The sequence below is a fragment of the Phodopus roborovskii genome, unplaced genomic scaffold (assembly GCF_943737965.1).
Source record: "Phodopus roborovskii unplaced genomic scaffold, PHOROB, whole genome shotgun sequence".
NCBI lineage: Eukaryota > Metazoa > Chordata > Mammalia > Rodentia > Cricetidae > Phodopus > Phodopus roborovskii.
In genome coordinates, this window is record NW_026126418.1 from 38887234 (window position 1) to 38911467 (window position 24234).

General features: G+C 37.5%; 1 protein-coding gene across 1 annotated transcript in view; it reads left to right on the top strand.

Moving 5' to 3' along the window:
- Positions 1–11331, top strand: part of LOC127222464 (sodium channel protein type 3 subunit alpha) — a 105901-nt gene extending 94570 nt beyond the window's left edge. The window contains exons 23-28 of the mRNA XM_051184560.1: positions 2059–2331; positions 3164–3217; positions 4031–4168; positions 5263–5367; positions 7412–7682; positions 9713–11331. Coding sequence (XP_051040517.1) covers positions 2059–2331; positions 3164–3217; positions 4031–4168; positions 5263–5367; positions 7412–7682; positions 9713–10908 — 2037 coding nt within the window. The 3' untranslated portion in view covers positions 10909–11331. The remainder of the gene's footprint in view (positions 1–2058; positions 2332–3163; positions 3218–4030; positions 4169–5262; positions 5368–7411; positions 7683–9712) is intronic.
- The last annotated feature ends 12903 nt before the right edge of the window (positions 11332–24234 follow it).

Below are 24234 nucleotides of genomic sequence, written 5' to 3' on the forward strand. Positions count from 1 at the left end.
AAAAAAACATAAAACATCAGAATAAGATAAAACAAACATAAGGAAAGAGTTCAAGAAACAGATATAATTGCAGAGATCCGCTAGTTGGTATGCTCAAGAACTCATAAACACACTAAACAGGAAACTATAATATATATAAGAAGGACATATGTATATATATATATATATATATATATATATATATATATATATGGACACACACACGCATATATATATATATATATATAACAAAAACAAAAAATGTCCTGACACAATATTATAAGACAAGGAACCTCCAAAGATGCTGTTGAATAAATTTTCTGTTGGCCATCTACTGCTAGGAATGCCACTTACCCTTGAGAGTAGTTTGTTTCCCAGTGAGAGTCTTTTGGTGAAAACTAGATTTTCATTTGCAAGTGGTTAGCAATTGGAGATTGCTTTTGGGTTAGGGATGGGGGCATGTGTCCACATCTCCTTTCAGTTCTAAGAGCCCATCTGGTCTGACCCGCGCAGGCCCTGCGCATGCTGCCTCATTCTCTGTGAGTTCATATGTACATATTGATCCTATTTGTTTAGACTGGGTTTTGTTTGCTTGTTGTCTTCCATCCCTTCTAGCTCTTCCTGTGTTTCTGTTTCCTCTTCTGCAGGGTTCCCTAAACCCTGGGAGAAGGGCTTAGATAGTGACATCCCATTCTGGGTTAAGTGTGTGTTCCAAGGCCTCTTATTTTCTGGGTAATGTCTGGCAGTGGTTCTCTGTTCCCATCTTCTGAAGGGAGAGGCATCTCTGATAATGGCTGAGCAAGGCACTGTTTATTTAGGACAGTATTGCTTGGTTTTTACCCGAGGTCTCTTGGTTTTCTAGTCTCAGGTTCTTGGTCACCTAAGTAGTGTTGGATATGGGTTCCATCTGGTGGAATGGACCTTAAGTCAAATCAGATATTGCTTGATTACTCCCACAAAATTTGTGCCACCATTGCACTAGCATAACTTGCAGGCAAGATACCATTGTAGATCAAAAAGTTTGCAGCTGAGTTGGTGTTTACAATTCTCCTTTGGTAGCCTGCAAAGCACCTTCCTGTATCAAAAGTGCTAGCACAAATGGGTGTGAAAGCTCTATGCAGGCACCAGCTTTACTTCTCCCGGTTTAGTGAGTTGTGTAGGTGTTGTCTTCAGCAATTGGGCCTGGCCATCACTTTGATGTTGGTTTACAATTTTTTCCTGTCAATTTTTAAAATAACATTTACTCTATGTTTCAATAAACAATAGTTTCATCGAGTAGGAATACTTCACAGAGTAGTCCACTATGGAGTAGAATAAGTGAAGGTAGAAAAGCTACTTTTGCTCTATGTGAGTTCTTGAAATGCAGCTTAATATTTCCTGGATTCAGAGAAACAAAAGGTGATTGGACTTTTTCTTCACACATGTCATCTTAGTGAAAAAGATTAACATAGACTCAAAGAGAATGTGCAGGAGATTGACAAGTAACACTAATAGGATATGTTTTATAGCCTTACATCTAAAGATAAATCTTACCTCTGCCTGTAATTCATTCTATGTTTAAGAGACAGAAATTTCCTAATATAAAATGAAAGACTTTTAAACCCTTAATCCTTGCCTTAATGATCATACAAATGTACCTGACTGGAGGACATAGATTTTATGCCTTTCACATGCTTTGTTTATGAAGGGGTTGTGTACTTATTAATTTAGATAATCATTAATTCACTCATGTTCACAAAAATTAGTATGTTACTGCAAATGATTACTACTGTTGACATTTAATTCATATTTCTCCCTTAGCACTTTTTCCTCAGCGTGCATTTTCTGATTCTATCTTGCTATGTCAGGGTTTGTTCATTTCTTTTCAATTTTGTTGTATTTTGCTCTGCTTTCCTGCTCAGCCCTTGAGGTGTATTGGTGTTTGCCTCCCCTCATCATTATGCAGTAGAAAACACTAGAAAAAACATTCTAGAGCTTGAAATCTACTTAGCCCCTTCCAAATGTGTCTTGGTGCAGACTGAACATACATCTGCAATGGCTTCCACTTTAGCAAGTCATGGTTCTCCTGTTCTCCCACAGGTGGTTGTGAACGCTCTTGTTGGAGCAATCCCCTCTATCATGAACGTACTACTGGTGTGTCTCATCTTCTGGTTGATCTTTAGTATCATGGGTGTGAATCTGTTTGCTGGAAAGTTCTACCACTGTGTTAACATGACAACAGGCAACATGTTTGACATGAGTGAAGTCAACAATTTCAGTGACTGTCAGGCTCTTGGCAAGCAAGCCCGGTGGAAAAATGTGAAAGTCAACTTTGACAATGTTGGGGCAGGCTACCTAGCATTGCTGCAAGTGGTAAGTGGCTGGCTGCCGTACGAACCTGAAAACGTTTTCAAGTGTGCCACCTAAGACCCCTTCTGTGGTGCTCTCTGAAAAAATCATATTTTAAAATAAGAAGGTAGTTGACACGTCAAATTAGTTACTTGACTATGAGGAAGAAATTACAATTATTTTATTTTCCCCCAGGGGTGCAGTTTTTTTTTTTAATGATTTCACGGGATTTATTTCTTCCTATATGTTTCTTATTATTCCACTGACCGTTATGTCAGTTTTAATTTTATGTAAAAAAAATGTATACATTGAAATATCAGTTACATATTATATTTATGAATTAAATGTATGATTTTTTTTAGCCAGACACTTTCCATAGCATTGTCTAAAATAATATGATGCTTTTATACATGCTGAAATGTAAATCTCAAGAGATACCTTGCAAAATATATAGTGCTTATTTTTTTTAACCCCATGACAATTGCCAGTTATTAGTGAAAAGGAGTTATGTTTGAATTAGAGTTTTGGTTTCAAACACTGATTTTTATCTTCTTGTTGGAAGGAATTAAGATGAGATTAATTTTTATTAATCAAGTCTCCAGTTAGGTTTTGCTATAGAAAAACAAAAATATAGAATGGTTCCCAGCAGAAAAAAGAAAAGAAATTCTAAACTCTGAACACAAATTTTGATTAGTAGGGAAATACTAAATAATGCACCATTGAACTCATTGAGTAAAGTAGAGAATGTCACAGTGATGTATGAAGAGATACTTATAGCAATGCTGTTGTATTTATATCTGCTAAATGCAATGCATTTAGGTGAAAAATCCATAATTTTAATATGTATTGTGTGCAGGCCACATTCAAGGGATGGATGGATATTATGTATGCAGCTGTTGATTCACGGGATGTAAGTAGCTCTCAGACACTCTTTGCAGCTATTAGATTGTTCATGTAAATCATTGGTGAGAATTGAACTGACCCAGAATTCTGTATGGCATAAAATCCAAGTATCTACCAATGCAAGCAGACATGATTGATTTATGACAGGGTGTTTATGTGTGGATAGTAGTTTGGTTACTGTAGGTATGATATATAATAGGTAATATGTCTACTTGAAAAGTTGTCAAATTACACGGAGGATGAGATTAGCCCTGCAAATAGAACTACTCTGAGTAGAAAGATAGTTCAGTGCAGGAGGCACTTGTTTTCCTGTTTCTCTAGAGAACATGACCTGCCAGTCGGGTAAACAGCGTCCAAGAATATCATAGCATTGGCAAGTGAGTGGACTTCAAGGGAACTCAATCTCAAAAGTAGAAATATAAAGAATTGGTTTATCTTATATTTTCCTCTCAGTTGACTTTCTGCTATTAAAACTTTTTCAAACACAAACTGAAGATATTACAAAACATGTCAGAATAATAATAATAATGATGATGATGATGACATGATAAAAAGAAAATAACAGACCCAAACTGTTAGCTGTATTTATATCAGTGTTATTTGTGCTGAGGAATATTTGGCAGTTAGGCTACAATGGAAAAATTTGTTGAATTTCAAAAGTTAAATTTTCAAATGTTGTGCTAGCTTGAGAAAATAATTATTTTTGTAAAATAATACCTGAAGATATGATAAGACAAGTTCATATGACATAACAGCACTCACTACATTATTTAGTCCAAGTGTCCATGTTACTAATAGTATTCAATATTTTCACTGTTAGGTCAAACTTCAGCCTGTATATGAAGAAAATCTATATATGTATTTATACTTTGTCATCTTCATCATCTTTGGATCATTCTTCACTTTAAATTTGTTCATCGGTGTCATCATAGACAACTTCAACCAGCAAAAGAAAAAGATGAGTATCTCCCACACCTCACTGTCCCTCTTCCAAGACCTGTATGCCACACAGTCAACCAGATACTTAGTCATGACATACTTAGATTGTGTTTATATTATTTTCACTCTGTGAAATTTATTATTAATACTCTGTGGCCAGTTAAGCCATACTCCCCACTCCGCAGCTTCTGCCCTTACATCCACTGTACAGCTATCTTTCTGATGCAGAAATATCATCATTACCTCAGGACATCCAATGACTACACATCATTTAGCATGGCTAATGGGGCCTTTCAGGAATCACCCTCACAAATATCTCAGCCTCATCATGTCCCATAGCTCGTTTTTATCCACTACCCTGTTACCTATTCATTCCCCCATCCACAGACATCATCAGCTGGACTTGCTAGAGGACAACTGCATGAATCTTCCTGATATTTTCTGAACTCAGACACACACTGGTTTCTCCATAGCTTTACATCTGATATTTTCTCTTCTTGAGATGCATTGCCCAGCAAGCTCTTTATTATCCTTTAAAGCCTTAAGCTTACGCCTGACTTTCTCAATGTGTTGTGTCTACAATAACTTTTCTTCCTCCTTCCTGTTCATTTGCTCCCTCTTTTTTCCTTCCTTTCCCTCCTTTTGCATACCATTTCACTTTTCCCACCTTCTTTTTTAATGGACTACCCACTTAAGGAGCACAATGCTATGTTATGTACCTATGTGATTTCCATACCAATCACACTGTTGAACACACACACAAAATTATGCTAAAAATTGTTGAATATAACACTAAAACTCTCAACAGTGAAAGAGGAAAAACAAGATATTTGGCTCCATGAAAATAAACTTAAGAACCTTAAAACTCATTGGGAACACAATATAATCCAATTAGGATGCTGTACTAATCGGAATTTTATATGCTTATGGGCTTTGCATAATATTAAAGTCTGCAGTATTTCACCTAAATGGGAGAAGCAGAATAATGATCTATATTTAACAAGATAAAATCCATTTAAAATTGAGAAAAGATTAAAGGAAGATTCAGAAACACTTTTGCTAAAATATTGTAACAGTGATTGGGATTGTAACCAGGCTTTTCTATATGTTTACTTTGGAGGTCAAGACATCTTTATGACAGAAGAACAGAAAAAATATTACAATGCAATGAAGAAACTTGGCTCCAAAAAACCCCAGAAGCCCATCCCTCGGCCAGCAGTAAGAAGGATATTTTGTGTTCATTAATATTCTAAGACAGTGTTTAACTGTAGTGTCTGGATCAGAATGTATAGGGTGATATCACCAATCTATAGCACTCTTCACAAATCTCATATTATATAGCACAGTCTACAGATGCAAAATCAGTAACAAGTGTGAAGTTCCTAACATTCTGGGATGTTCTTGATAGTGAGTTGAGATCTCCAACTCAAGAATTTCCAAGAACTTGCCCAAAATCAAGATTCACTCTCCTGCTGCCAGCATGCCTGGTTGCTCTTCCTCTGACCTTGTTGACATTTGTCTTTGACCATAGATGGAGGTTCCCAGATGGCCCACCCCACCACCACTCCCTTCCTCTATGCTCTTGTCTCCTTCTTTCTTTTTTCCCTCCCTAGTAAAAATCTTATTTTACCCTTTCCTTCTGTTATTAGCTTTTAAGATAACACATAGCGTAAACAAACTCTTATGACACTTTCATACATATCTATGTATCATTAGGCTTTGTTATACCTTCCTTCTCCTACCACCCTCCCTTACTTCCTCAGAACCCTTCATTCCAGTTGCCTTCTCCCCCACCCCTGTAAATAGTAACCTCTGTTTTCACATCATACTCACCCTATAGCTCCCTTCCTGGTCTCTTCAAGTCTTTCCTTTTATCTCTTCAATTCCTTCCTTTCTCATGTTCCCCTATATTCATAATAGCCTCCCTCCATATTATCTATAACTTGATACATATTAAATTTAGGTTCTGCACATAAGAAAAACATTTGTCGTTTGGGGTTCTCTCACTCTTCAGACTAGAAAATATTCCCAACTTGCTTAGAAAGAAACAAAATGTCTTAAAATTTTTGTTTTATCAAAAAAGAATAAAGATCCTTCAAATAATCCTCTGTAATACTTCCTAATACAGAATGGCATGAGATGGTCAGTCATGCTTACAGACCTGTACCCTAACAAAAGGCAACTGAAGCTCATAAAGGCAACTGTACTCCTGACCACAAAGCCTGTGATCAGCAAAATTCACAGTTGAAAATTTTCATGAATCCTATCAGTGACATCATCTTACTATGCATTTAAAAGTAATTGAAACTGGGAGATGTAATATGAGAAAGAATAGAAAGACACTGAACACAGAAAGAAATGAATCAACCTGCGTCATCAAAAGTCATTGACTGATGTCTGAAATATGCTTCATTTATGAGCTTGAAATTTTTTCATAAGTCATGGGATTTTGTATGTTTATTATAAATTACTTTTAGTTATATAATAAAACCATATTTGCATTTGGACTTACACAGGACTCTAAAAGCATGTTTCCTGAAATGGGCATTAGTTAGGCAAGCATTTCGCATGCATTTTTAAGAAGCTGTATGTGGAAGACTTATGCATATGTCTTTGCACATTGTGCCTGCCTATACCTGTGAAATACAGAATAGAGAATCAGATACCCTGGAACTAAAGTTACCAAGAGTGATGAGATACCATATGAGAGCTAGGAATTGAACACAGGTCCTCTGAAAGACCAGCCAGTTCTCTACTGAGCCATCTTTCTAGTCCTTTCATGCATTTTAGTTGAAGCATAAATAGGAAAATATGATGGGGAAACATATTAACAAATAAACAGAATTGAAAAAATATAACTAACATCATTTGAGGAAAGAAAATAAGGAATAACAGAAAATTCTCAAAATATTGATAAATGAAGTAGATTAATCATCTAAAAGTCTGTATTTATTTTATCTTAAGTCTTCACTATTGACTGAAATTTTTATAAAAATTATTATAGTTAACCAAACAGCATCTACATATTTTCAGCCAATTTCTACCAGTTTCTGGCGTATTCAGTTCTATCTTCTTATGAGACCCAACTAGACCAAATATATTTGTTACTGGCATGTTGTATCATACCTCTCATTTAGAAAAACAACAGGAAGTAAAACAGAGCTTAAATATTGTAAGAAGGATGCATACCTGAGAGCTATATGTAAATTTGCAATGTATTTGTGCAATTTATACACTAACTTTATCTCCCCTTTCTTTCTAGAACAAAATTCAAGGGATGGTCTTTGATTTTGTAACCAGGCAAGTCTTTGACATCAGTATCATGATCCTCATCTGCCTCAACATGGTCACTATGATGGTGGAAACTGATGACCAGAGCAAATACATGACCCTGGTCTTGTCCCGAATCAACCTGGTGTTCATCGTCCTGTTCACTGGGGAGTTTGTGCTGAAGCTCATCTCTCTCAGATACTACTATTTCACTATTGGTTGGAACATCTTTGACTTTGTGGTGGTGATTCTCTCAATTGTAGGTAAGAACACTTCCATCATAAAGACATGGACTTCTAGAGAACTTTGTCCCCAAATTCTGCCAACAGTTTGCCATAGAAATGCAGTTTAGGGCTGGAGAGATGGTTTAGCTGTTAAAGGCTAGGCTCACAACCAAAATATAAGAAATGCAGTGGAGACTGAGTGTTCGAAGTAAAAATTTCAATGCTAACATATTTGAATAAAATTTTGAAAGTTGAGTTTTTCATAAAGTTAACTGGTTAGAAATTAAAGTATTAGTATGGGATTCAGGGAACAGATGAAGAAAGCAGAAACAAAATCAGTATAACCTCTTTATATTAGTTACTTTTCTCATTGTTGTGACACAACATCCAACAAGGAGCAGTTTAAAAAAGGAAGGGCATATTCAGGCTGAGTAGGGATGCATTCCATCCTGGTGTGGGATGCCTGGCATGGGGCACAAGATGCAGCTGGTTAAAGTGAACTTCCATTTGGGAAGGAGAATGACAACAGGAAATTGAGCTATGCTATAAAACTCAAGCCCTGCCCCTAAAAGGTCTAGCTCTCCCAATAAGGTTTCACCTCCTGAAGGTTCTACCACAACTTGCCAAAACACAACCACCATTAGCATAGCAAGGATTCAAACACTTGAACCTATGGAGAATGGCTAACACTCAAACCACAACATTCTGCTAGAGGTCAGGCTTAGGGGTGTGGCACATGCCTTTAAAACATATCATCATAGCACAATAGTTTTAGTACTTGTCTTGCTCACTGCATTACTGCTATAAAGACACCATGGCAACTCTTAAAAGAGGAAGCATCTAATTAGGGGCTTGCTTATAGTTTTAGAGGGTTAGTCTATGATCACCATGGCAGAAAGCAGACAGACATGGCACTGGAGCAGAAGCTGAGAGCTTTACATCCTGATCCTCAGGCAGTAGGCAGAGAGAGAGAGAGAGAGAGAGAGAGAGAGAGAGAGAGAGAGAGAGAGAGAGAGAGAGAGATTGGGACTGACATGAACTTTCAAAACCTCAAAGCCCAGTGACATACTCACTCCAACAAAGCCATACCTACTCCAAAATGGTCATCCCTACTCCAATAAGGTCACATCTACTACAACAAAGCCATACCTACTCAAACAAGGTCATACTACTCCAACAAGGCCACATCTCCTCATTCTCCCCAAACAGTTCCACTAACTTGGGGCCAAGCATTCAAGCATAGTGCCTATGGAGACCATTTTCATTCAAACAGTACTGTGGACATGATTAGAACAATCAAGAAGAAATAGCCAACACTGCCCAAAATATTTAAGACTCTTTCAGAAGACAGAGAAATGACATTTAACATTGGCTCTTTTGAGAAGGGTAGGGTTTTAACAGACAGGAAGAGGAAATGAGGATATTATAAAACTCTTAAATTTAGAAACTATAGGTCAGATGTGGTTCACTTTTCTCAAACTAAAGAAAGTCACTGTTTGAAAACAATGAGTAATTTCAGAAATAACCTTTACTTCTAGTTGCCATATTCCACGTCTAATAGTGATGTATAACAATGGGGAAGTAAAACCATAAATTGGCATAGTAATATTTTAGACTATTTTTGATTTTTACAAAAATCTACATTGCCTTATAGTGTTATATTATAGAATCATTGACTAAAACGTTTAAATGTCAATATTAGAGTGGATTCAAGGGTATAGTTAAGGAAGTTTTTATAAGATATTTTGTAAATTAAGCATACACCAAAAAAAAAAACAAAAAACAGGTGATGGTGCAGAGACTGGAGAATCTCTAAGTTTGAAGTTAGCCTGATCGACAGAGAATTCCAGGACAGCAAGGGTTACACAGAAAAAAAGAGAAAAAAATGTCAAAAAGAAAAAAGGAAGGAAGGAAGGAATGGTGGGAGGAAGAGAGGGAGGGAGGGAGAAGGGCCGGATGAAGGGGGGAAGGAAGGGAGGAAGAAAAAGGAAAGGAAGCACACACATACAACATTCCTGTGAATAGACATACACTCACTGTTCATTTCTCTTCTGTATACTTTTTCACAGGAATGTTTCTCGCCGAGCTGATAGAGAAGTACTTTGTGTCCCCTACCCTGTTCCGAGTTATCCGCCTGGCCAGGATTGGCCGAATTCTACGCCTGATCAAAGGCGCCAAGGGGATCCGCACGCTGCTCTTTGCTCTGATGATGTCTCTTCCTGCGCTGTTCAACATCGGCCTCCTGCTTTTCCTGGTCATGTTCATCTATGCCATCTTCGGGATGTCTAACTTTGCCTACGTTAAAAAGGAAGCTGGAATTGATGACATGTTCAACTTTGAGACCTTCGGCAACAGCATGATCTGCCTGTTCCAAATCACCACCTCCGCAGGCTGGGATGGGCTGCTGGCCCCCATCCTCAACAGTGCACCTCCTGACTGTGACCCGGATGCAATTCACCCAGGAAGCTCAGTGAAGGGAGACTGTGGGAACCCATCCGTGGGGATTTTCTTTTTTGTCAGCTACATCATCATATCCTTCCTGGTTGTGGTGAACATGTACATCGCGGTCATCCTGGAGAACTTCAGCGTTGCCACTGAAGAAAGTGCAGAACCCCTGAGTGAGGACGACTTTGAGATGTTCTATGAGGTCTGGGAGAAGTTCGACCCTGACGCCACACAGTTCATAGAGTTCTGCAAGCTGTCTGACTTTGCTGCTGCCCTCGATCCTCCCCTTCTCATCGCAAAGCCAAACAAAGTCCAGCTCATTGCCATGGATCTGCCCATGGTGAGCGGAGACCGCATCCACTGCCTGGACATCTTATTTGCTTTTACAAAGCGGGTGTTGGGTGAGAGTGGGGAGATGGATGCCCTTCGAATCCAGATGGAAGATCGGTTCATGGCGTCCAACCCCTCCAAAGTCTCTTATGAACCAATCACCACCACTTTGAAACGCAAACAAGAGGAGGTGTCTGCTGCTATCATTCAGCGCAACTACAGATGTTACCTTTTAAAGCAAAGGTTAAAAAACATATCAAATAAATACGACAAAGAGACAATCAAGGGGAGGATTGACTTGCCTATAAAAGGAGATATGGTTATTGACAAATTAAATGGGAATTCCACCCCAGAAAAGACAGATGGAAGTTCCTCTACCACCTCTCCTCCTTCCTATGATAGTGTAACAAATCCAGACAAGGAGAAGTTTGAGAAAGACAAACCAGAAAAAGAAAGCAAAGGGAAAGTGGTCAGAGGAAATCAAAAGTAAAAAGAAACAAACATCTTTGTAATCAATTGTTTACAGCCTCTGAAGGTAAAAACGTATGTGTCAACTGGACTCCAAGGAGAAGTCCATGCCAAACTGACTGTTTCAACAAATACTGAAGGTCAGTGCCTATACCAGATAGTGGCCTCTGTCGCTGCCACTCTGTGAGACAGGGTATCATCATTGACAGGAGGTTGCTGCTTCCATTACCAGCTGACACTGCTGAGGAGAACTCCATTGTGAAGGTGACCATCATAACACCACCAAACACCATTAGTACAGCACTCCCATCCACTCTATTTTTAACATTCACATTTGCCATATTTTTACAAAATATGTCCCAGTGGGTCTTCCTGATCCCTGATTCATAGTCTGTTCATAATACTATGTCACTATTTTTGTAAGTGTGGTTTATGTTAAGGGAAATATATATATATATATATATATATAAGAATCCTGTGTTCCTAAGTCCACAAGGGTCTCCAGTAATCATAAAAAAATATTTTGCCTGAGACATAAAATTATTGCTCAAAACTAAAAACAAAAAGATTCTAATGCTAACAGTTTCTAATACTTCTGCTTTCTGGATGTTATTAACTTACAAGTATTTTAGTCTGTTATGTTTGTTTATACATGAGCAGTTATGTGCCTGTAAAAGTTTCCACTAATATGTAAAGGATTATTTTTATGCAAAATATTTTGTTTCAATAAGTACAAATTTTATTCTAAGTTTCAGAGTTCTATATTTAATTTTGGTTGAATTCCCCTTCCCCCAAAAAAGTTATTTAATATTTCTGTTCTAGAAAAATTTATCCAAAGTATCACTTTAGAATAGTTGTTTCACTTCCTGTGGCAAAATTTCTTTGCCATCTTCTGCTCTCAGCAAAACTGACACTTTGTGTCAATTAAATGCCCTTTGTTATGTAAATAGTTATTTTATCCTGTGGTGCATGTTTGGGCAAAATATATATATATATGAACATATATATAGCCTAATACACAAGTTCTATTAAATCAAATATGTACCACAGTGTATGTGTCTTTTGCAAGCTTCCAACAGGGAAGTCAGTATCCTGTATCATTCATCACACAGAAATAGTTGGAAGGCTATCACTAATGCATGTTAATATTGCCTAAGCTGCTCTATTTTAATCAATCCATTTATCACAAGTTTTGGTAAGAAGAGCCACACGTTGGTGGTAGAAAGAATTCAATCTGCTCTCTGTCTACCTGTCAAGAAAAATCTCATTGATATTATTTTAAAACACCTTTATTTTTGCATTGTTAAATCAACTTGAGTATCACAATGTGTCTTTATTAATTTAATGGAGACACACTGCATAGGGCCTATCACTAAAACCTATACTTCATAGTTTGCTAAAAAAAAAAAAAAAAGTCCAAAATGTGTTTAAATATAAATATTGTAAAATATAATCAGTTTTCTTTGTCAGCATTTGTACATAAGAAAATTATTTTCAGGTTGATGACATGGCAATTTATTTTACCTTATCCTTTTGCTTTTTATTCTTAATCAAAATGCCAAACTTTTGCATCCAAAAAAAAAACTTTTCAGCAGACAATTTCCTAAAATAAAAGTCAGACAGTGGGTTTTGTGGATTTCTTTGTTATAATATATTTTCTACCATTCTAATAAGATATCTGTTGGTCAAAAATCTCATACCCTGACTATTTTCTACCAACTCTGGTTGCCTGCAGATAATCCTTTACTCATGGAAGTTTGTTTTTTCTTTTTTTTTAAACTCAACTTTTGTAGTATTTGCATATGCAGACTAGGCTTATTTTTTTAAATCCCGCTGCACTAAAGCTACCATGGACATAACATGGGCTCTGTCCTTTTTAGCCAGGAACAAAGTGGCAAAGTTGTGCAATTACCTAACATGATATGATACTTTTTTTTCTTTTTTTCTTTTTTTTGCACAAACCAAAAGTTTAATGTTCATTCCTTTTACAAAACTATTTACTGTAGTGTACCGAGGAACTGCATGCAGGGAATTGCTACTACTAAAAGAATGGTGAGTTACTTCATTATGAGCCAAAAGAATAAATACTTCATTTTTTTACTGTATCTCATTTGTTGGACTGAGTTTTTATTATTATTATTATTATTATTGGCAGGTAAAATTTTACACAACTAATGAAAACCTGTATTTGATTTGACGTTTGTATTCATTAAAGTTCACATGAGTTTTGTAACTCCCTGCTACATGATCTACCCAGAAGTTTGTCAAAATAAAGACTAGTTAAAAGCAGTTTTGTGAAGTGTTACTTCATCGGAGGGCCAACCCATATGATCCAACCTTCAGGTTTGACCATATTTGCAGCAACCCTCACCAATGGCTGTCAATATCAGTTAATTTATTGAATTATCCAGAATCTAATCTCAACACCTCTGGATGTGAACGGTGTCATGTCCTGATACCTTGGTGACTACATGACATGTATGTGCTTTGTTTCCTAATCACACTGCATAACTAATAAAGTATTGATGGTATGGGGATTAAGAGATTATGGTATTTTTCCAGGGTTCCTTGCATTTTTGTCAATTCCTAACCAAGCCTCTATCTCAACAGAGAACTCGGATTTTAATCAATATTTAAGACTAGTTGAATCTGGATATATATTTCATCATTTCCCCAAAGAAAATTACATAAGGTGACTAATGGGATTGATGGGCTTCTTCCTACTCCAGTCAATTTAGAGGTTTGACCAATACAAGAGGAGCCAAATATTGATTTGCAGAATCCTAAGTCTTTAAAGCATCCCGATGTGTAATCAATAAGCAAGCCTCTGTAACAGCCAATTAATATGAATTACATCAATGCCACTACCCTTCTAAGTAATTTATAAGGACCCCAGCTGAATAGAAAACACCTCTAGAAGATGCTTTACCAGCTTAAATTTGTTTTGCAAACACAGAAGTATGGATATAATTTAGTAAACTAAAAACTGATTGCATCTGTACATGATAAAATTCTTTCAACAAAAAAAATATACTGGAATTTTGTTGGAGAAATAACAGTGACTCAATCAAATTCCTCCTCCCAGAAGCAACAAGGCCATGAAATGAAGAAAACTTAATTTTAGTAACAGAATATTGCTGTGAATGGCTGTCCATTTGATTTTGAAAACTGGAGAGGAGAATGGACATTCTGAATTTCAAATATTGTAGCCAAGATACTGAACTATGTAAAGTAATGCACCTAACTTATAGTTCAATTAAGTAGAATACATAAAGACCATGAAACCCATTTTTGTGCATTGCATCCCCACAGAGTACTTGTGCAGAAGTCAGTGTTGACATTTTATGAAAACATAAAACTAACGGGGCCAGCTGTCCTGACATGTGGATTCAGTTCCATTTTTTGCATCAGATTATCTGAGCAATTCAGTGTAGCTCCAGTCCCCTCACACTTTACCTTTATTGAAGTCTGGTGGCCTTGAATTAGGGTTGTTGTTGTTTCTATACATTGTTACCAGACAGACCAAATTTCCCATTTGGCGTGTGTGTGTGTGTGTGTACATATATGTGTATGTGTGTATACATATATATATATATATATATATATAAATACATACATACATACACACACACACACACACACATATATTGAGGACATAAGATTGAGGACAATTCTAGTAAAGTTTGAGAGAAATACAGTTGATTGGGCAATTTGTAACTCTTAATGGCTGCTGGAGGAAGGAGCCTGAGCAGGGAAGACAGAAAGTCATGAATGGAACTCAGAGAAGCAGTGAGAAAGCCAAGGGTGGTGGAGAACAAATGCTTTGGGCCATTATGCAGGAAGAAAGGAGAAAAGAAAAAGGGAAGACGGCACCCTACTCCAGGTCCCACTTCCCAGGACAAAGGATTGCATCAGGAGCACACAGTTAGAAACAGACAGTTTATTAAGAAATGAGATGAAAAACACTCCTAGGAATAGAAATGGGCTCAACAGCTCAGGGACAAAGCCCAGACATTGGTCCATGAGCCTTTTGGCACTTAATTGCACATTTACACAGCACCTACCTCTCCAAGGTTTGTATATGGTGCTTTCTCAACCTGATCTGTTCATAACATGAAGTCCAGGTAGGGAGGTACTTCCATCCTTTCTCTGATTATTATTGCTATTAGTGTTGTTTTTGATACTTTGGTTTCCAAGCTCTACTTTCCTGTCATAAACTTACCTTCAATTTTATGTTCAAAATTAAACTACAACTTCAAAGTGAATTGTTTTCTTTGAATAGATAACATTTACCTAGAATATATATATATATATATAGTCAGTCTGTCTTTTAAAAACTTACTCATAAAGCATTTAATGGCAGAAACAACATTCAATCTAATATTAAGAAAAAAATGACTTTTTAGTGTCAAAGATTTCATGCTGTGGAGTTGAAGGTCACTCTACATAGGTGAAGGAAGGGCTGCTATTTCTTCTCTATGTTACAGAATCCTAACAGACAGCATCTGGCACATAATACAATGTATTAAAAGCAGTAAGTCACTAGTCATTTGTAAAATTATCTCAGAGGAATAAACTTGGTTTTCATTAATAATATTTAACACACAACTCTAGGAAGTTAATGAACATTTTCAACTATAGTTTTTACTACAAAAGAATTAGAGATGCACATCATTCTCTCATAAAAGTACCCATACTCTGCTGTAGGCGGGGTAGTTAACACTTTGATGCATGTAAGCAAGACTCCTACTGTCCCTCTGTCTGCAGTATTTCTCTCCACCACCACCCCACCTCCCACCCCAGAGCCTTACTGTCCTCCAAACTGAAGGACATATCTAAAACCCTCCAGAGGAAACAGTATCCAGTCACCCAGAAAACCAGTTCTTGCTGTGAAATAAGAAGTAACCTGTATAATGTCCTCTACAAATGATCCACCACCACTGTCTACCGACCACTTCTCCCTGACCCCATTCCTCAGACCCCAATGCTTTGACATCCCTCTCTCTGCAATTGCTGCCGCTTTCACCTGAGGGTCCTTCCCTCTCCCCATCTCTCTTTTTAATTTTTTTTTCTGAACTATCTCAAATGTCATCATTCTTTAGGAGAAGTCCAACTTCGATGAGTGGAGGGCTGCCGTTCCCCACAGTGGTCCTAATGTGCATATGAGTTGGCATTTATGGCACTGTGTTATCGTTGTTTCCTTGTTCATTCAACTCTGTTAATTGATCATAGCATACACTAGATAGGGAATATATTCCATTGGCTTTCTCACCTCTATTTCCTTCATAAACTATGATTTAAAAAGTATATTACTGTCAGTATTTAGATACTGTACAAGTAGGAGAAATAATTATTTCAGGAATATAAATCAAAACAGTATTTTTAAATATTTAATGAAAACAACTCTTCAATTAGTTATCATCTACATTCATACAGTCCATCGTTATAATCAATCAAAAAAATCAAAAAGGAAAAAAGAAAAGAAGAAAGACAAATACTGTGTACCTTGTAACTATGGATTAGATAATAGCCATCCCCTAGCAGGAGCTATGACACCAAAGAACTTAGTTAAAGTAATTCTATTAGTTTTTAAAAAATAGTTTTAGTTCATTGTCTCTAATTAGAAATATGTTCTGTGAATGAAACTAAAGTTGAGGTTTATTTTAACATTTAATCATGTAGCTATTGATTTTCATAATCTACAGGTACATTAGTAATGCAAGGATGGTTTCAGGACTTAACATAGTGAATATATAGTTCTAGCACACAATGAGACAACTACCCTAAAGCCTTCAGATCATCCATTATCTCAGGACAGAGCTGAACTGGTTTTAAATAGACTGTTATAATGCACAGATGAACCCACAATCAAGACAGAGAAACTCTCCCAGACTCAGGGAAAGGTGAGCAGCCTCTGAAATCTGTCTTGTCTTTCTTCCAGAGACCCAGCTTGCTTTGGATTGCCTCCTGTGGTGGTTAATTTTAATTGAGCTAAAATACCTAAGGGATCACTAAAGCATGCTGGGAGTGATGGCATTTCAGTTAGACTGAAAGATCCTGGTTGTTCTAACCTAACAAATGAACCATCTGAAACCATGAGACAATTTCTTCTTCATTAGATTGAATTGTCTCGTGGGTCTTTTGGGCAAAGCCATGAAATGGTAATTAATATAATGGAAAAGTACCAGAAAATACTAACAAAATTAAAAGTGGTTTGTATTGTTAAAATAAAAATAGTTTTAAGACTCTAGAGAGTTCTAAATGCTACCTATTAAACTCTACAATATATGCATGCAAACTTCTGCAGCTCTGCCACCTGTAGCATACACAGCTGGACAATTCATATCTGCTGCTGTCCTTGTTAGATGCTCCAGAGCTCTGAGTTCTCCAATGCAACGGGACCTCACCTTCAACAATGATCCCTAAGGGCCTCTCTGTAGGGATTCCAAACCTGTCACAAAGTGCCAATCATGTTACTTTACTTGGTCCCCCTCACACTTGTATCTGCCATACTTCAAAACCAATACCATGTGGATTACTCTTAGGTTGACAAGTTTGGCTACCACCTTCAGATGTAGTGGACCTTGGCTTCTGAGAATTAACTCCTGAGGAAACACTTTCTTTCTATTGTCCCAGTGAAGCATGGGTTTCAGCTCAGCGATGCTGATCTCTTGTACCTGGTTTTCAGGACCAGCGTGACCAGCATTCTCTCAGCACAGCAAAACCCAAAGTGTTTCTCTTCAGCAGTGTTAGTCTCTGGTTAATCACAGCTCACTCTAGCTCCAGATCATGAGCATACACATATTCTCAATACAAAATGTCACACAACCAGCCCCAATACAGTATTTTCTTCCCTCTTAAATCTCACGAGCCAGGCTTCCATAGACCATATTTTGCTCAACCTTACCACCTTCCAAATTCCCACACAAACAGTTCATGAAGCTTGGAACACTCAATGGCTTTTACAGGCCAGAGTTCTAAACGTTTTTACAATCCTCCAGCAAAATATTTGAAAGACATAAAGGACCACACTGTCGGGTCCATCATAGAAATACGCCATTGTTCTAGTACCTATTTCTACTCTAATTTCATCTCTGTTGCTGTGATAAAACACTGGCCAAAAGCAACTTAGGAAAGGGAAGAGTTTAATTTACCTTATAGGTCACAGTCTGTCATTGGTCAAGTCAGGACAAGAACGTAAGCAGGAACTCGAAGCAGAAACCATGGAGAAATGTTGCCTGCTGGCTCAGTCACATGCTCATGTTTAACTGACTTTCTGATTGACCCAGCTACCTGCACATGGAGTAGTACTGTCTACAGTGGACAGAGCCCTTCTGTCAATTAATAGTCAAAATGATATTCCACAGACTTGCCCAAGGACTAATCCTATCTAGACAATCCCTCAATCAGTGCTTTTCTCTAAGGGGACTCTAGACTGGGTCAAACTGATAATGAAAATGAACTAGGATAATATGAAAAGAAATATAGTAAGTCTTAAGAAGAAACAGGCAAGTTACTATACAATCAAATGTTTAGGGAGACCTAAAAATATATGTAGCTCTTGAACATCACAATTAATACCAGATGTATTAGATACCTAAAGGACACAACAACATTTTCTAAAGTCTATTGTTTTAAATGTGTTATATGTTTAGGTCAAATGTCTTGCAAATGTCAAAGACTGCAAGAACTGGCATCACACAGACCAGGCCATGTTCTCTTATCTGAATGTAAGTGAGCTAGGCTTCCTCTGGTAATATATATTTTGGAATATATGAAGTGACTTAAAACTGCATTTTTAGCTTTCTCTACTGAAAACTGTAGCGTGGCTGTCAGACAATGTCTCCTAACATAGAACTACAAGTCCCAATAAACACAGTTGCCTGAGAGTAGCACAGAGATCACATGTAAAGAACGAGAAGGCAAGGTGACAGGCAGGAAGACAATCGTGTCAATACATTATCATTATCTGCCATAACCAGGCAAAATTAGAAACAATTATTTTCTGGGAACCCAATTTATTTCTTAAAACAACATATGAAAGTGTGTATAAAATGTTCAGAATGTATGGTAAACGCAAACCAATTGCTTCGTTCCCTAAAGAATTAACTTGGTACATTTAGGAGATTTGGATGTTTATATGATTTTTCAGCAAAGTGGACATAAATTTTCAGAAGTCAACTACACAGGTACATCATGACCCTTTAGCAGATCAACATCAGTAGCTTCCCTTACTAGGGCCTAAGTTCTCCTCATCTCCATGTTTTTGCCTGGCTCATGGTACCAGATCCTAATTTACTCCTATGAAGCCCCACATCCAATCAGAAAGCAGTTTATTACCCTCCAAGCAGTCTTTCTACCGTTGTTCCAGTTGGCTAGCTCATCTGGCTGGGCTCGTTGGCATTATACACAGGAGCCACTGGAAAACTGTTGACCATGATTTCTCCCAACAGGATTCATGGCACTGCTGGCCCCGCGAGATCTGGCCAGTAGGGAGGAAGCTTTGTGCTAGGATTCCTGTCTCGTAGCTGTTGAAAGAAGCTAACCAAGCTCCACAGAAAACATACCTTTATCTGACTTTATTTTCTGACTAGTTTTGTTTGTTGACACAGTATCTTATTCTGAAGCCCAGGCTAACCCAGGTGGAGCTCAGTAGGTAGTCCTCAGACTCCCAGCAATCCTTATGATTCAGCCTGGGTTAACTACTGGGTTATCAGCCTTCCACAGACATTTTTTTAATGCTGTAATTTCAAATCATACACAAACTTTTGTTTAATCAGAAAATATGGTCACTTTTTTTTTTTTAGATACTCATGCTGCACCGCAACAATCTTGCTGGACTGAGGGAGTATTTGGTTCAGAGGGCAATTAATATTTGAACCAACTTAGTGCATTAGAGAACCAGAAACAGATTTAGCCCACAAGAGGGAGAGGTGTGAAAATCCACACCAGATGCTAGAATAGGAGGCCTGGGATGCTGCTTCTTGTTGGTGAAATAAGGTATATATGTGCATGGATTTGGGATAATAGAATTATATATAAGCACATAGCATTATGTAAAAGTGGATATAATTTTGCAAATTTTGCAGAGAATTGAGGTGGTTTCTTTCCCCCAAAATGGCCTCTCCTGAGCTCTTCAAAGATGAGGAACTCCAAGCAGCTTCCCTAGAGGACACATGGTTGTCAAGGAGACAGGGAGGACCCTCCTCCTCTAACTTCTGAGCTGAAACCAGCAGGGCTGGTTTGCGAGCAATGTGGGAACTTAAGAGACTTTCTGGTGCTGGTGGTGAACACCAAGCCATAATCTAGTGCACTGAGAAAGGAGAGAAAAAGAACATACACACATAAACATATAAACACACATGCACATACCCACATATTCACACATATACATACACATGCATACATACACACACACACAAAGACACACACAAATGTGCACACACTCACACATCAATACAATGGCATTAGGAACATGAAGGAAACTCTTTAACCACATTTGTACTCAGCTTAAATTGAAACAGATCAAAATATTATCCTGAGAAAAGCCACGTATTTCTTCTATGCTCCAATAAGGGAAAAGCTACTACCTATATTTTAATCTCTCTATAAAAATCAATAGTTGTTAGTAATTTTTAAAAAGACATTGTAAAAGGAATGTTTACGTTCTTTAGGAAAGTTGCATATCAGTGTATTTATTGGCATCTTTCAGTCAATAAATCTAGTAATGCATAAAGTAAGATAAGCACAAGCCAAAACTTGAGAATGGTTAAAACAATAAATAGAAATACATAACCCTGCATTTTTTAAAAGAACCTTGTTTTTTTTATCAATATACCCTATTTATGTTACTAAATAAAGCACATGGGTTGGCTCAACTAGAGCTTCAAAAGTAATTAAAAGCAAAAAAAAAAAAAAAAAAAAAAAAATACAAGCCAGTCTAACAATTGTTTAGATCAGTAAAATAATAGCCCTCTCTTCTTCTACAGTTCTGTTAAATCCTAAACACAGCTACTTTAGTTGAAAGTATGTTGTGACAGCCTCCATGTTTATTATGATGCCCTGTATCCTTCAGTGAAAATACAAATAGAAAAGAGAATATGTAAGTGCAAAAAATTGTTAATAGGTTTTCTGTGCCCAGATAACAGCTCTTCCCACCAATGCAGTATATCAAATCAAGCTGAATTGAAAAAGTATAACAACAGGTATATTTGAGCTGAGCAAAGTAACTATCTGGCAGGCTCTCCAGTCTCAGAAATGGAGGCTAGAGAAGCAGAGAAGTCACACACCTGAACTAAATCAGGGAGATTATATAGCCTGTAGGTGAGGGGTGATGGGAGATATCATTCTGTAAATACATTTCTATTATTGGTTAATGAATAAAGCCCTGTTGACCAATAGGAGAGCAAGGTAGGTGGGACTAGGAGTCAAGGAAGAATCTGGGACAGATATTAAGAGATTCAACATGTAGGATCGAGAGAGCAGAACTTCGAAACTTCTCTTAGGTAAGATAAGACCACGTGGAAACACTTAGATTAGTAGAAATGGGTTAATATTTAAGACAGAGCTAGCCAATAAGTAATGCTGGTAACAGGCCAACAGCTTTGTATCTAATACAGAGTCTCTGTATGATATTTGGGGATGGTGCAGCTCTGGCACCAGGATGCTGGCAAAACAACTTGTAACAGAGGGGTGATGATGTGTCTGCCACAATCTGGGCTTGCCCCCAAGTATGGCCAAAATCCAGAATGCTTAAGCAGGGGACTTGTACTACTAGTGACAACAGAGAGAGAAGTTATAATAGTCTCTGGGACTGGGCTTTTTGGTGCCCTTTCTTTGTTGGAAATCTCTGAGAGGACAGGTTTTGAAAGAGAGACAGGAGTAGGTCTTTCCAGGTCACTCAGGGGAAAGCTGGATGTTCCACGTGAATAAACTCATTGATTGTGAACAGTCACTTCTGAAACTAATTCACAAAAGAAAATTCACAAAACCCTTTTTTTGGGGGGCTATCTTTTGGAGTCTTTTTTTTTTAATAAAAGTATTATGAATGTCTTAGTTTATGTAATATTCAATCCCACAGCAAGTAAGGGACCTGCCTTCCCCTGATTAGGCCCACTTCCATAGAATTGAAACTTCTTGCACTAAGAAATCAGGGCAGCCTAAATGGCCCTCTGAACACTAATTCCCCTTTTAAGACTCACAAGTAAATGAAGTGTGGTAGAAATTATTATTCTGAATGAGGTAACTCAGAGCCAGGAAGACATGTCACATGTTCTCTGTCTCTCTCTCACATGTGAATATTAGTTTCAAATATTTCATATGCATGTTTAAATTGGAGTAGCTACTGAAGTCAGAAGACTACTGAGGGTCTGTCTTAATTAGGGTTTCTACTGCTGTGAAGAGACACCATGACCATAGCAACTCTTACAAAGCAGAACATTTCATTGGGATTGGATTACAGGTTCAGAGATATAATCTATTATCATCATGGTGGTAAGCATTGTGGCATGCAGGCAGATATGGTGCTGGTTAAAGAGCCAAGAGTTATACATCTGGATTGGCAGGAGAGAGAGACAGGGACAGAGAGAGACAGAGATAGAGAGAGAGAGGAACAGAGAAAGAGAGAGGGAGAGAGACTGCTCCCAGTGGCACACTTCTTCCAACATGGTCACACCTATTCTAACAAGGCCACACTTCCTAATAGCACCACTCCTTATGAAGTTATGGTGGCCCCTTTTAATTGAAACTACCATATTTCAAAGCCAGAAAGATAGCAGGCAAGTGGTATGAAGGGGAGGGGTAGGAACCAGTGGGTTGAATGAGATAAGGATTGCAAGGCAGGGTAGAGGAAGGAGCGAGGGCAGATACAACTAACACTAAAGATTCTGTAAATGTCATATAGAAACCTACCATTGTAAAAGTTTCCTAAAATAGATGCATATTAGAGATACAAGGGGTTGCAAAGGGGGTATCTTATAGTAGAAATATAATATAAATAGTTAGTGATTCCTTCACCAGACACCAAGGCTACCAAATAAAAATCCTGGTACTCTCTTTGAGTTACCTCTTTGGAGTTTGCTGGCTATTGCAATTGCATAGACAACCCTACCCAAACACTACAAACTATTCTTGCTACTTTGCTTGATGGTAAGACGCTATTGCTAAAGGCATCCCATACTTGAGTCATATGACATGGAGAAATAAAAACTGCTACCAATCTGGAAGCTTCACTTCTATAGGCCAATTTTCACAGTGTTGAAAAGTACTATGATACCAGGAGAGAAAATGTATCAATAGTCCTACCTGTTGGTGAATACCTGTTGGTGTAGTCTATAATAATGACTGGCTTAGTGAGTTAACAGCATATAATCAACCACTTTCTGGTTGTAATTAAAGCCTGATCCACAAGATAGGACACATGCCCAATACTGTTAATTGAGCAAGAATCAATGGTTAACGAGATCATGAGCACTAAGAGATACCCTAATGCTATTAGTATACAAGTATTGGGCATAGTAACAAACTGCCCCTAATTCTTATCTTTATGCCCACTGATTAGCACATCTCTCAGCCTTCCCCAGAAAAGCTTCTTTTATCAGGAGATGTCAATTAAAACTCACAATTGGTCAACATGCAAAGAATAAATTTGTATTTGTTTATGTGATGCTATTTCTGGGGAGACATGAACAGCCACTTACCGACACAACATAAGGAATGGATGACAAAGAAAAAATACAACCAAAGATCAACATGGTAAACCAATTCGTTTTATTATGGCAAACTTATAGAACATTGGGGTGGGGGTTACTCACAGGAGCAGAAATGACTCAAAGACAGCTTCATCACCAAAAGCCCCACCAACATAGCTGAGCCCATGACATCCAACAGTCTGCAGGCAGCTCAACAGGTTGGAGATTGTCCTTTCCAAGTAACTCAGTTGATCTGAGCCTCCTTCAGGAATCTTGGCTTCCCCCAATCTCAAAAGGTTTGCCTGCATTTCCTCTCTCCTACTTTCAAATTTTACTCCAAGACTCTGATCTAACTTTAAATATTCAATGATCTCTTAATTTATAGTTTTCATATGAGATATAAAAGAGCAGAATTTATTCAGCTTCCCCAGATACTATTTTTAAGTAATTCCAAAACAGAGAATGTCATGCACATCTGAACACTGGAATTAGGATTTATTTTTTGTATATTCTAGATACAATTATTTTCAGATATAATTCTTATTTGCATGTATGGATTGGCATGAATTTCAAGATTGCAGTAGATTTTAGGGTAGTACATTTCCAACTTTATTTTTTTTCTACATCATTTATATAGTATGACTATGGGGCCACTGGGT